The sequence below is a fragment of the Mauremys reevesii genome, linkage group 1 (genome assembly GCF_016161935.1).
Source record: "Mauremys reevesii isolate NIE-2019 linkage group 1, ASM1616193v1, whole genome shotgun sequence".
NCBI classification, from domain to species: domain Eukaryota; kingdom Metazoa; phylum Chordata; order Testudines; family Geoemydidae; genus Mauremys; species Mauremys reevesii.
In genome coordinates this window covers 314,813,586-314,828,746 of record NC_052623.1, presented here as the reverse complement: position 1 = coordinate 314,828,746, position 15,161 = coordinate 314,813,586, and the positions used below count along the sequence as shown (strand labels likewise).

At 41.6% G+C, this 15,161-nt stretch overlaps 1 protein-coding gene across 1 annotated transcript in view; it reads right to left on the bottom strand.

Moving 5' to 3' along the window:
* Positions 1-15,161, bottom strand: part of CFTR (CF transmembrane conductance regulator) — a 131,777-nt gene that overhangs the window by 15,190 nt on the left and 101,426 nt on the right. Inside the window, exons 22-23 of the mRNA XM_039510409.1 lie at positions 14,182-14,424; positions 11,612-11,767 (exon numbers count right to left, since the gene is read on the bottom strand). Of these exons, the coding sequence (XP_039366343.1) occupies positions 11,612-11,767; positions 14,182-14,424 (399 nt within the window). The remainder of the gene's footprint in view (positions 1-11,611; positions 11,768-14,181; positions 14,425-15,161) is intronic.

Sequence of the window (15,161 nt, the reverse complement as noted above, 5' to 3'; positions counted from 1 at the left end):
TTCCCTTTCTTATTTTTACAGCTATAAGTGAACATCTCTTAGGCCAGGTCTACACCCAAAAGTCAAGTTGACCCAGTTACGTTGCTCAGGGGTGTGAAAAGTCCACCCCCTGTGTAGATAGCACAAGGTCAATAGAAAAATTCTTCTGTCGACCTAGCTACTGCCTCTCAGGGAGGTGGATTAATTATGCTGATGGGAGAACCACTCCCATTGCTGTAGTGACGCTATCGTGCAGTTTGTAGTTTGGAAAGTGATGGCACAGCTGAAATTAAATATTTGTTTAATCTCTTTTTACATTACAAGGGTGTATTAGATTCTGACAGAAATCAAATACTATACTTCAAATGGCACTGAGATTGCACAACTATTCCTAATGAGATGAAACTAATGTGATAGCTGCTGTGTCACTTGATACACCTTATTCGCTATAGCAGACAGAATTCACTGTCAATGAATGTCACAGTATCTTAGTGGGAAATATCATAATGGTTGTGCTCCTTCCCCTGTGCACATTGAACAAATATTAGTTGTAGATAAAGTTGAGAGCCAATTATTGTCTCTTCATCCCTTTTGTCTTCCTATTGGAAATGTTTATTTAAAAGAAACATATTTTGAAATGAAAGTGATTACAACTGTTTAATTTCTTGCAGAAACTGACTTTTAGCCTTAGTGTGTCTTTTGATGCTTCTAAAAATGGGACACTGATAACATTAGCTAAAATCAGGTCTGGCTAGGGGAATACACAGGATTCCCCACATAGTTTGACCAAACTAGCACAATCATAACCTGAGGTGTACCTGGGACTCCAGTCCTCGGGATACCCCAGAGATGAACTACTATATGATGCCTTTGGTCAAATTCCAAAGTGGTTTTGATATATGTTCAAATAGCCTTAATTCAAAGAGTTCGTATATAAACTGATGCTATTCAGGGCTCCAGAAACAAGAAGCCGGTGCTGAGTCCCACTCTGCTCTCACTGGAGCTGCTTAAATGAGGTTCCTGCACTGCTGGTCAGTGCAAAAGAGGATTCTGTCTGGAGAGCAAAGAGTATAAATGTGCTCCCCTGTGTAAGCTGGTAGAACAATGCCCTCCAACTGAGTTAGGCTTCCAGTTCCCTCTTGCTCAGCTAAACTCCAGGCAGCAGGGACCCATAAAGGGGTCACAATTCTTGGTGGTGATGAGCATATTTGCATCAGGATTAGATGCTTATGACTATTGGGCAATGTGGAGCTAATAGCAGTGAGAAAACTGTGTCTGGTATAGCTTCATTCACACTTCATTTGCCATATAGTTAACTAATAAAGTAGCTATTTTCGTCCTGCAGCAGTGAAGAAAAGTTAACTGAACAAACCAGTTTTTAGAAAAGGTTCATAAAACCTAACTAGCATTCCTTCCCAAGTGCAACACACACGAAGTACAGTATCTTCTTGTTCTGAAACTGCTGCTTTGCCTGTTAATGCTGCTTTCAGAAAGTCTTTGCCTTAAAGTACGACACCTAAAAAAGTGAATTTTATTCCCAAACGAGGTGCGGCGTTGTCCTGAATTCTGGCAGCTTCCTGCACAGTTCAGCAGGACGTTTCTTTCTTTCTAGCTCCTTAATATCTATGCAGGGCTCACTTGTGTAAATATTGTGTTAGTGTCACATGTGCAGCGCGGAGTCCAATTACAAAGAAGCCACTGTAAATGTTAGATGTTTCAAGGGAACAAATGGCTAGTGAAATATAGGGAGTTCTGTGCTGGTTATGAGTGCACCAAGAAAACCAGGCAAATGGGGAACTGGATGTCTCGGGGGATTGGTAATAGATATGGAACCTTCTGCATCTTGGGTACCAGTTCAAAATCACCCTAGATGAACACTGACAAGGTGATGATACGATCTACAGTTTATAGTCAGAATTGGCATCCTACGATAGGCAAGTGTCAAGGTAAAATAGTGCAGAAATACAATAGTAAGTAGGTGTGGGGGTAATTGCCACCAAATACTGTAACTGATCCCTCTAAAGAACATCACTGAGTGCTGTCATACGAAAGTCCCCTCTAGATATCTGGTAGTGTGCTAGGGGCACCACAGACTTGGAGTTGAATGCTGTGTAGGAGACTGAAGTGCTAGGCCCTTCAGAGGCTACTCACAGATGTGAGTAATAGAATATTACTTTCCCAGGACTGCTGGAAACTAAAAGGTGCAAATACCCTAGCTACGGTTACTTAATGACAACAGAAGAGCAACCTCGCAGTTCCTAAAGCAGACTCTAGGGGCAGGCCAGTTCAAGGTATAAAGGTAAGAGTCTTGTTGGAATCCCTGCAGCACGATTCTCCAAGGTGTCCCATGTGCAGCTACCCCCACACCTCCTGTTTGCAGGCCACCGTGCTGTGGCAACATGCTGCTTCCCTGCCCAGCTCTCTGCTTTCAGTCCCAGCTCTTAAGCTGCCTTCTGCCTGCCCTTAGTTCTGCTGCCAACTCCCAAGCTCTCACACAGTCTGTCTCTCGGCCCAGCCTGGTCCCTTCTGACTCCAGAATACTTTCTTCTCTGTACTCTGGGGATTAGAGACTGGCTGGATATTGACTTGGCTAACATAGCTCCTTACACTGGCTAAATCCTTTCTCTCTAGCTCAGTAATGAGCCAGTGGGTTCATTACAATGTGAAATTTGAAAATGGGAGGCAATTAAATAGGCATTTGTGCACATAGCTATCGTTATTGCCCATGCAGTTATATGCAGAAATATAGACCTATAACTGCATGTATGTTTTCTAGCAGGAATCTCATGTCACCCAGCCAGAAAGTGTGCTCCTTAGTTAGTAATTACATGTAGTGCAAAATGAAGTTTACACCTAAAACCTCTTGCATAACAATTTCCTATACATAATAGACAGGAGCAACCCTCCTCCTTCATCTACACTCTGTTCTAAAATATGGAGGGGGAAATACGGTCTATAAGGGATCTCAGGCTCTTTCCGAGTTTCCCTCATATCCCAACAAAGGCAGACAGATTGGTTTGATTGGCCCAATGAGGGGAACCATTTGCTATGGGAGGAGAACCAAGGCACACTGCACAACTCTTGGAACCCTGATTTCAAGACCTTAAAAATGTCCCTTTGGGGCTGGGACATGAATGGGTTTGACAAGTTCTGCCATGTTTCCCTAAACCTATTTCCTTCCCGCAAGTGACACTGTCCCTTGTCACAGGCCAGCAGTCACTGCCAGCCAATAAGTTTATGCTGGCCTAGATGATGTTTATTACATTTATTTCATTAATAAGTGGTAAGAGTCCAGTACTTGCATGCATTCATGAAGAGTTATAATCAGAATATAAATTGTATTCTTGTATCTTCTGTGTTTTAATTTTGAGACTGGGAAAGAAAAGAGATTTTTTTCCCTGTAAAGTTTGGCGTTATTGTGCACATTGATATTACATGAAATACTAAGTTGGGGAGATAGCTCCTAGCATGAAGAATGAACCTTTAAAAATTCCTGATATATCCACCACCAATACCTGAAAAAAAATTAGGTCAGGAATTAGTTGTCTGAATCAATTACTTGACAAACCACACCTGCACTGCCATTAAGATTCTGGAAAATAGTGTCTTGATATAAATAACAGGTGTAAAATATTGCAAGGTCTACTGAATGTTAGACCTAATAATCTCGAGTTTGGTACATGATTCTTCCGGTTATTTATTGGGACACTGACCATTTGAATTCATTTAAATTCACTCTTTTGATACAGTATCCTTTAAATTGTGTACTGTGGTGCGTGTGCTTTTTTTTCTTTTACCCTTAAAGATATGTATAAGGATATTTCTGCCAATGTGTAGGTGAGCCAAGGAGAATACCCCTAAAGTTGTTCAGGCCCACCACTCCTCCACCCTGCCCTTTCTCTCTGTACATGCTCTAGCCAACTGCCTCTTCAGTAGAGCTGGTCAGAACATTTTTGCCAAAATCAAATTGTGGGAAAATGTTTCTTCAGAGCATACTGATATTGACAAAACTAGACTCCCTGGTGGTTAGGTACTGGTCTAGAATAGGGAAGACCCAGGTTCCAGGACCTGCTCTTCATGATTTTGAGTGATCAGGGATGGAAATCCTGCTCTGATTCAAGCAAAGCAGGGACTTGAAGATGGGACTACTCCAGGTCAGGGCCCTCTATCTACACATATGCATGCCCTTTGTGAAAACATTTTAAGGGCTTAGTTTTCATTCCAACGTGGAACGAAAACGAACTATGAAAGTTGCTACCCAATGGAATCGTCATCCTTCGGTCAGCGCTACTCATTCATTCTGCTTCCAGCTTTGCTGCTGCTCCTGGCAAACTCTCCCACACTCTCACAGGTATTGGAGTTGAGGAAGAGCATGCTTCATTGTAAAACAGTGACAGTGACTACACGTAAAGTGCAGTCACTGGAAAAAAGTAAGAAAACTGAAAGAGAATTTTTTTTCTCTTTCAATCATCTTTGAGGTTATCATCATGAGAGCAGGTAAAACATTTTCAGATGGAAATGTGATTTTTTCAAATTGAGGGTATCCCTTTAATCTCCATATGCAAAGGTTTAAATGTTCTGGTTTCACAGGCATCTGTGAATGCTTTCATCAGTTTTAAAATATTTACAACAGAGAATTGAAAGATAAAAGCACTGAAAACTGTAGGGCTTTCTGCAAGCTTTTCAGGACCTAGTCCTGCAAGATGCTGAGCAACCCCTGAAGATACTAATTGCCCTCATCTCCCATGGATCTCATCAGGAATTGACGGTGCTAAGTACCTTGCAAGATTGATCCCTCAGAGCAGGAAACAATCTCTATGCTGTCCTCAGTAAGCATGTGGAGCCTTTCCTGATCGCTATAGGAGTTCTGCACATGGATCTAAGGCAGCAGATGGCCCACTGTATTGTAATGCTGATTTCCCTGAATCCACTGCAAGATTTCAGACTTTGCAAAACCCTTGCTATGGAGATCTATGTGGAGTTGTACTTTTCAGCTCTCTGCATTTTACAGAGGGTACTTGGAACCCTGCATAACAGCCCTGCCTATGAACTCTGAAAGGAAATGGTCTCAGGAATATAAAGAGAGATATGGAAGGAAGTAGGCTGAATAGTATAAAGCAGGGGTAGGCAACCTATGGCACAGGTGCCGAAGGTGGCACGCAAGCTGATTTTCAGGGGCACTCACACTACCTGGGTCCTGGCCACTGGTCTGTGGGGGGGGGCTCTGCATTTTAAATTAATTTTAAATGAAGCTTCTTAAACATTTTAAAAACCTTATTTACTTTACATACAGCAATAGTTTAGTTATATATTATAGACATATAGAAAGAGACCTTCTAAAAACATTAACATCTATTACTGGCATGTGAAACCTTAAATTAGAGTGAATAAATGAAGACTCGGCACAGCACTTCTGAAAGGTTGCCGACCCCTGGTATAAAGTCAAACCACCATTTGAGCTGTAAACTAGTAAATGTCCCTTTTCCTTCTTAACTCCTATAAAATGAAGTGTGTGTGTGTGGGGGGGGGTGTAAGAACAAAAGGTATCATCATTTTTCATTAGCTTGCCGTGCCAGAGACTATATTTAACCTATTCTCCATGTCTGATTTCTTTTAATATATATTGGGCATTTAAGTCTGTAAAATTGTATGTGATATACTGTACCACACTGCCAAGAGGCCTGAAATAGGACATCATTATCACATCTGATGTGATCAAGGAAATATCAGAATAAGAGCCTCACTCTCTACATATCATTCAATGATGCTGTTCCCTTGCCTATACTCCTTAATTTTGTTCTCAGGCTCCTCTTCATTTTATTCTAATGAGAAACAGGCCCCAACCTCACAGTATGCTCAGATCCAAACTGGCTCAATTTCTGAGGGCATTTCTTAATTTAACTTAGTCAAATACCTTGAGGTGTAACTTCTATGAATGACAGTGCACAAGATAACTTAATTACATTGAAACTGGACACGGCTGCCTACTCTTACTGAATGCACGGGCCTGCAAATCATGTGATGTAACTGTTGCTGGAGGTGGGCTAGTAAGACTGCCCTGAATAATGAGGTGGGTCTCTGTACACTGTGACCACACTTCAAACAACCAGATATCCCAAGTTACTGCTTCACATTAAAGTTTTCAAAAAATATTCTAGAAGGGTATAAACCTCCAGGGCAAAAACCAACCCATAACTGATGAGGAATAAGAAGAAACTTCCCTTCTGGGCAGCTATTTCATACTGTCCCCTGTTTGGTTTCTTGCATCTTCCACTGTAGCATCTATTATTAGCCACTGTCAGAGAGGGGAAGCCTGATTAGATGGATCACTGGTGTGATTCACTGCAGGAACCCTCATCTGTAGAAAGGGCAACCATTGGCAATCATCTGTAGAAAGGCCTGCCACAGGGCAATTGAGGCCTTCCATTATCATTTTAAGAAATGGCAAAGATGGGGGATGGTAAGAGAAGGGAAGGTTGTCATGGGGTGATTAGTAGTGCACGAAAAACTCAGCCCTTCCAATGTTCTTACATTGTTCAAACAGCCCTCTCTAGGACTTTGAATATCTGTGGGTTGTTGTAGGCCAGATTCCAGGGAGGGGATAAACAACCCCCTGAGATGAAGGCTAGAGAACAAAAGTCTCTTTATTCTCTTGGTGGAAGAGGCTGCGTGGTGTATGTAACGTTTTTCCCCCTGTGGGGAGGGTGCTGGTGGAGAGCTAATCTCACTCTGTAGTTGGGCATTTCTGAGGATTAATGTGCAGTTTCATAGCAATTGCTCAGTGTTTGACTGTGAGGCTTGAGGACAGGAGCCCCAAGTGCAGTATAGACCCGGTAGGGGCCTGGCAGCCCGGCCCACAGGCTATGCAACTTTATTTAAGAGGCTAAAGATAATGTTTTTTTGGCACTGGGTTCTCTTTAAATGTCCACATTAAAAGCACTTTAAAACTGGACTACATGCATAACTTTTAACAACTAGCCCATTTTTGGCTAGTGGAGGAGCAGGTTATACAACTGATGTCATCTCAGTCTATTGTATTTTGCTAACAGCTGCAGAATCAAGTTTGTTTTTACATTAGTGCTTCTATCATTTATATGGGTATTTGGCTACTGTCACTGAAAGGCTTTTATTAATAATACTTTGCACTGTGATTACCATAACCACTGAGGTACTTAAGCATACCCACCTTCACTATTACCTTGTTCCCTACCTCTGTATGTCTTTAGCCATATGTTATATCTTGTGAGCTCTCTGGGGCAGGGCATGTCTGTTTTACTTGTTTGTACAGTACCTGGCACAATGAACGCCTGATTCCTGCTTGGAGCCTGTAAGTGTTACCAAAAGATGTGGATAATAATTATAGCCCCTTTCATCCAGAGATCTTGTGCCCTTTTACAGAGGAATAAATCTTATTATTGTATTTGACAGATGGCGAAACAATGGAACTCAGAGGTTATGTTCCTTGCACAAGCTTATATAGTTGGGGCAAAGCTGGAAGTAGGATCCAGGCCTCCTGATGCTAAATTCCTTGACCTACCCCCTAGAGAATACTGCACTTTTGGTGGGGCTGGGAGTGAGGTTTGGGGTTTGTGATAGGGATTTTTTTAGGGAGGGGATTTTTGGGTGGGTGATAGGGATTTTTTGGGGGGAAAGCATGAAATAAACTGCCATTTACTCAGTTTCTAACACCTTTCTATGGTTCCTCTTTATCTGTTGCCAATTTAGATGTGCTACCTCAGAGCTGGTGTATTTTTTGTTATAAATTTGCATACCTTTGACTGACCCTGTGCTTCACTAGGAGCATATGAGCAGAACTCCTCCGGTTGGCATTCACCTTTTTTACGTGTTTTTGGTTTTTTTCTTGTTTTTTTTTTTTCAACTTGTTTCACCTATTTCCACTAGAAAGGATTTGTTGGTATAGTTATATTGGCAAACTGTTCTGGGGGAGATGCAGCTTACAGTGGCAAATGTGTTTTTGCTGGTAAAGCTTATCCTATCTCCTAAACGAAAGACATTTTATGCTGGTATAACTGTGTCTACACTAGGGCATTTGCTGGCACGGCTGTATTACTTAGAGGTTTGATTCTTCCTCCCCACCCTCCCACTCCTAACTAACATAGCTATGCTGGTAAACCATTAAAATGGAGACTAGGCCGGAGACAAGGGAAAATAAGGGAACTTACGAGATGAACCAGTCAAGCAAGGGGAGGTGAAGAAACAAAGCAATGAAGGGGGGAGAACAGGAGATAAGTCAGCTAACCAGAGGGCACCTTACCAGTAGAGTTTGGGATCAGTAGGCAGAGTATGACCAACCAGGCTGTCAACAAAGCACAGACAAGAAAAGAATCTGACTAGGAAGTTATGCAACATGGTCCTTGGTTCCATCTGGGGAAGGGTGTAGCTTAGCAGCAGGAAAAGGCTACTTCATATTTTTCTTAAAGAAAAGTATGAACTCTAATGATGAAATATTTGTATTGGGAAGGGGAGCGGAATCACAAAGAATGTCAGAATCTGAAAAAAGACAAGAGAAGTAGAAAAAAATGTTGTGCCTCCATTTTGTGTTTGCAAAATCTAAGCCATTCCTGATGCTCACCAAAATACGCATTTCAGCTATTTTTTCCCCATAACCACAGAGAAGACAATGCTACAGATGCTCAGCACTCATTAGCAACCCATCAACAAGAGTCAAATTCTTCTCTCCGTTACACTGAGGCAAATTGGGAGTCACTCCAGTCACTTGAATGCAATTAGTCCAGTTTTATTTCAGTGTAATGGAGAGCAGATTTTGGCCCATGTACCCAAATGAAGAAAGGAAATAAAGTGAGAGCCCTGGGTTGTATTAGTTTAAATAGCCAAGAATGAACCCCTTATTTAAAAATGAGTAACCTGACAGAGACCTTTTTAATGAAAGAGTTTGTGAAGATCCCTCAATCTTTACAACTATTTGAAAGTATTTTGCCTGTTCACTTGCTAACCAGCAAATGCTGATGTAATACTAAGGCTATGTCTACACTGCATACCACTTGCGGTGGCATGTAGGGTACGTGTAGCTACACACCACAGTGAAAAACTGGCTGCATCCACACTGCGGTGTGTAGCTACATGAGTCAGGGAAAGACTTTGGTAGCAGGGAAAGGCTCTCACAGAAGGGATTTGCCAGAGCCCTTCCCGCTGCCTCCCTCCTGCCAGAGCTTTTCCCTACTGCCGGAGTCTTTCTCTGTGATGGGGAAAGGCTCTGGCAGCAGGGAAGCAGCAGGACACTACACTTCCAAAAATAGCAGGGTATATCAGGGAGGCACTGCTGGGTGTGTAATGAGCCACGTAGGGGACATACACTGACGTTTTGGCATGTCTTTACTCTACTCATCTAAGCTGAGCCTCACCATCTACACTGCTATTTATACCCATGCTAGGGAGGCATGCAGCGTATGTATTCTACAGACTGCCATAAAGAGTGTTCAGTGTAGACATACCCTAAGTCTCTGTGATAGTCACAGCTTGCCACTCAAGTGACAGAAACATTGGTCCACAATGGGGTCCAGCTTACTTTAGTGGTTAATGGTGGTGGTGGAAAGTCTGCTAGGGGCCAAGGCTGTGGTGGTAGGAAGATGCTGCAATAATGGCCCAGTGAAGCCTAAAGAGTGGGTGGTGCTGGCCAAAAAGTGAACCAAACTTGTTGGGTAAAGACTGCACTGATTGAGTGTCTGGAGGCAGTGAAGCTCCTATGGAGTCCTCAGGAAGAACTATAGCTTCCCCATCATGGACGTGGGTGATACTGGAAACATTACCTATCCTCCACTCGGTGAATCCCCCTGCTGGTGTAGAAGGCTTAGCTGTAACTTGGCCTACTGTAGTTCTCTGCCTTCTGGTATTGTGTATATCTGTCTTTCTGGTAAGATTGTAGTCTAATTTAATTATAGTGCATCACTCAAATGGTTGGCTAAGGATTGAAGATAAATCCTGTATGTAAGTGAAAACTCATGCAGCATAAAGCTTTCAAAACACATAAAAATGCCAATACAAGATGTTCTGAGTCAACATTTTTGGAGAAGGCTAACAATTTTCATCAATAAAATAAAAAGCGTGATGTTTAATCTGTCATAGTTCTCTCTCCTCCTGTTACAATGACCAATCACTACACTTTATTTTTAGTTCTACTACATAATATTTTACTTACTCTAGATAACTTACTCCAAATAATGTTCATTTCCCCATCAGGTAGCATACTAATATAACCAGAGAGGAAGGATGGTGCTAGCCTGAGACTCGGGAGACACAGGTTCAATTCCTTGCTCCTCCACAGACTTGCTGTGTGACCTTGGGCAAGTTGCTTAGGCCCAGATCCTCAAAGGTATTTAGGCTCCTAACTTCAATTGATTTCAGTAAAAGTTAGGAGCCTAAATACCTTTGGAAATCTAGGTCCTAGTATCTCTTTGCCTCAGTTCCCCATCTGTAAAATGTTAGTACTTTCTATCTCACAGGGACGTTGTGAGGATGAATGCATTATAATAGTCAAGGGCTCAGATAGTATGAGAATTGCTGCTATATAAGTACCATAGATCAGTAGTTCTCAACCAGGGGTATGCAGAGATCTTCCAGGCAGTACATCACCTCATCTAGATATTTGCCTAGTTTTATAACAGGCTGCATTAAAAGCACTAACAAAGTCAGTACAAACTAAAATTTCATACAGACAATGACTTGTTTATACTGCTTTATATACCATATGCTGAAATGTAAGTACATGCGTCTGATGAAGTGGGTATTCACCCACGAAAGCTTATGCTCCAGTACATCCGTTAGTCTTTAAGGTGCCACAGGACTCATTGTTGCTTTTTACAGATCCAGACTAACCCGGCTACCCCTCTGATACAATAGTTGTGTGTCAATTGATTTACTTTATAAGTATATGGTAAAAATGAGAACATAAGCAATTTTTCAGTAATAATGTGCTGAGACACTTTCGTATTTTTATGTCTGATTTTGTAAGCAAGTAATTTTTAAGAGAGGTGAATCTTGGGGTATGCAAGACAAATCAGACTCCTGCAAGGGGTACAGTAGTCTGGAAAGGTAGAGAACCACTGCCATAGATGGATATAAGCCAGCCCTCAATCTAACAATAAACCGAGCCCAGGCCACTAAAGTGAGAGGAAAGTTAATGGCAGTATGGCTATCAATTTGTGAAGGGAAATGTGCAAGAACTATAATTCAAATTCATTAAAATGTAATATAGAGGCTTTAAAAGACAATAGGTGACATCACCATGTCAAATCAGATGGTTTCCCTTTTCTACAAGTGGCACTAATGCATTTTGGAACAATGAGGGGCATAAACAGGCAGTGAAGCTGTGACGCTTTGTGTTTCCTGCGTGTGCTCTACTTTTCCCTTTCTAGGAATTCGCTGTCAGTAAGAGTTGCAGCAAGCTGTTGGTGAAAGGCAGAGCCCTGTTACAGAAAAGAACTACATATTGCTCTTTCAGAGAATCTACACTTTTGTTCTTGGCTTTGATTTTCAGTTAAAAACAACTAACAGTAGGCTCAACATATCTGTTTGCTGTTTGCATATGGAAAAATAACCAGGTACGACACTGGGAAAATCTTACTTAAAACCTTGTCACTTCATTGGTCATTACCTGTGGTATAACTCCAAATGCCTTTCTCCACTGCTGCACAGTGATTGTGTTCCAAGAGACGCCATCAATTTGCATATCTCCTTCTGTATTCAGCAGCCTTAAAAAGGCAAAGAGCAAAGTGCTTTTCCCCGACCCAGTTCTTCCCAAAAGACCCACCTGCAATGTTAAAATAATTTAAAGTAAATGGAGACTTCTTGCTTAATATTGTTCATGCATTAACCACAAAGCAAGGAAGCAGCACAACTGAAGGACTATCCCATACAGAACTTAGTAGGATAGGATTTGTATTACCATTGTTTTTGGGAAAGGTAAAGGACCTCAGCAGAGATATGAAACACTGAGGCAGATTCTGCTCTTACTTTTGTGTAACCTCATTTAGCTACCCAAGGAGAGAACCTGTCCTTCTCTGTTTAGCCAAAGAGCACAAATTTACTTATCCATTACCCTTATTTATTACCCATCCTTCCTACAGCCCTTCTCCTTCCATATTGTAGTGGATTCCCCTTCAGAAAAGACCTTAAAATTCGAACAAATGAAAACAAGCATGTATTGTATTTCATCAATGTTGTTAAGATGGGCCTAACTCTGATCTTACACTGGGGTAACATGATTGACTTTGATGACTTTGCTCCTCATTGATACTGGCATCAGTGAGATCAGACTCTGGCACTATGTTACGGTTGCAATACGTATTCTGGTTTCTCCATAACTTAGCAGGACTGACAAAATACTGCAGATGACACAACATCAATTAAAGAAGGAACTTCTAAATGCATGACCATCAGACTTGTGTAAAACAATCTCTTCCTTATTAAGGCTGGATTCTGCCGGAAGGGCCACAACGAGGCCCTTATTTTCTTTAAACTGGTGCACTTCTTCCTGTGACATTATGCCACAGCAGAAGGATCTGATGCTTCCTAAAAACAGTGGTTGCTATTTAAATAATTTGCATTTCCCACACAGTGGAAGTGAAGATTGCCTCTTCTTATCCCCTATACTTAGAATAGGCAATACCTGTGGGAACAGTTGGCAAATGTTGACACACTAATGGCTTTTACTGTAGTGTATTTTCTCACAGCTAATGCTGTGCAATCTGAGCCTGGGCTGCTTTGGCAGATGGGAACAAGACAATTTTGGAAGTGAAGTGGTGGAAATTTCCTGCTGTTCAGGACCCTCCCTGTAAAGTGAACAACACAGCATCAGACCTGACTCCGAGGGAGAAGTGCTAAGCACCTGCTGCTACGATCGAGTTAAAAAGCACTGTAGATACTTGGCCTCTCATCTCCTATCTCTCATCCTTGTTTCTATTATCCTCAACAGGGGGATCTTACTGCAAGGTAAAATACCGTAGTGCACTTAAAGTTCATTCTGTTTCTACAGACATTACCAGTTCTAGTGGTAGTCACCATTTCAAGTAAAGGGAAAACTTCTGAAACTGAAATGAACTTCTTAGGCACACTGTTGTAAAAGGGATCCTTGTTTTAATTGCAATGCAGCTTTTTGCCTATCTCTCTACTGCACATACAAAATCTTTCCTTTTCATTATCCTTTGGCATCAATCAATTTTCCAGGTAGTAAGTGAAGTGAAATTTAATCCACCACCCCCACTTTAGGTATCATAGAGAGCACATCTCATCCAGAGGGAGAGTGGTTTAGAGGACGACACTAAAAGAAGTCAGACTCCTGAGTTCCAATCTTTGGCTCCTCTACATGCTCAGTTGGTGTAAATCAGTATAGTTCCATTAAAGTCAATGGAGCTGTGGCAGCTTACAGCAGGTAGAGATCTGTCCCACTGTGTGGTCTTAGGAACATCATTTAACCTCTCTGTTTCTGTTTCCTCAGCTATGAAATAGCGCTAAACCTGCCTACATCTTCCTCACTGGGGCCTTGATTCAGTAAAGTACTTACTGGACTTCAATGGGACTTTCCTGAATCTGGGCTTAATGGGCTGTGAAGATGAGTTAATGTTTGTACGGCCCTTTGAAGACAGCTTTACACATCAGATGAGTGGTTCAGAGCTCACATTCCTCTGAATACTTGAGCTAGTGATGCATTACTGTTGGCACATCATCCTGTATTCGTCTGTGCCCTATTTGGGTCAGTCTGCCCCCAAAATCTCTCTTTATTAGCAAACTTCCCTCCACCCAGGGAGAAGCACTAACAGAGAAAGCAGCCAAATTCGTGTGCAGGAATAGAACTTGGCGAACTATTACTTAGGTATGTAATCAATACTCACTACTTTCACACCCCAAACAAGTCCTTATCATACTTCACTGAGCTGTAACCACTCTCAGGATTTCTAGTAGCTCTGAGCTATTTTGTCCCCTCAATTTTCAACCTGTATCTAATAACTTCACAGCTAAGTTCTTATTAAAAACAAATGGAAACCTCATTCCTTTTTGAGACGATTTAGATAATTACCCTGTGTTGGTGCAGCTATTTCCTGTTTTTGTTTATTAGAAATTTACCAGAGTCAGCCAACACATTAGTAATTCAATTGTTCCATAAAGGGACTTTTGGGGGATAAACTTAACTGAAGTCAGTTCAAACAAGACAAAACAATATCTCACCCTCTGTCCAGAACTTATTGAAAAAGAAATGTTTTCTAAAACAGCAGCTCCTCCATCAATATACTTGGCTGTGAGATTCTTGACAGTCATTTGGCCTCCGGATGGCCAGGGCTTCTCTTCCTTTGCATGCTTGTTTTCAATTATGAGGACCCCGGTAAGCTGGTCATCCTTTGGTGGCTTAGTGTCATTTGTTTCTTCTTTTGGCATGTCAATGAATTTAAATATTCGGCTTACAGACCGCATCTGGGAACAACAGCAACAAAAAACCAGCACTGAAGTTGTTCTGAATACCTCAGACAAACAATAATTCCCATAATAAAGCTTGGGTTTTTTGTGGTAAGATATAATGTGAATTAATATTTAAAGCAAGGGGACTTTTTGTGGAGAGCCCTGGTTCTGCTCCTGATTGTGCTAGCGGCACTGGGCAAATCTCATGACATGTCTGTGCTTCAGTTTCCTCAACTGTAACTTGGGTAAGGTAATACTTTGTACCTTTTCTAAAGATTCTGAGAATCCTGGATGAGAATCTACATGTAAGAACAAAGTATAATTACTGACACAGTTTCGGAGTCTTAAACTCCCACCTCTCCTGCATGGGGCTCTTGACCTGACAAGTGACTTCCCTTGACTATAGAACAGGGGTCGGCAACACTTTCAGAAGTGGTGTGCCGAGTCTTCATTTATTCACTCTGATTTAAGGTTTCGCGTGCCAGTAATACATTTTAATGTTTTTAGAAGGTTTATTTCTATAAGTCTATAATATATAACTAAACTATTGTTGTATGTAAAGTAAATAAGGTTTTTAAAATGTTTAAGAAGCTTCATTTAAAAGTAATTTAAAATGCAGAGTCCCCCGGACCGGTGGCCAGGACCCAGGCAGCGTGAGTGCCGCTGAAAATCGGCTCATGTGCCGCCTTCAGCACGCGTGCCATAGGTTGCCTACCCCTGCTATAGAATGTGGGGAATTTTAAAGCTCTACG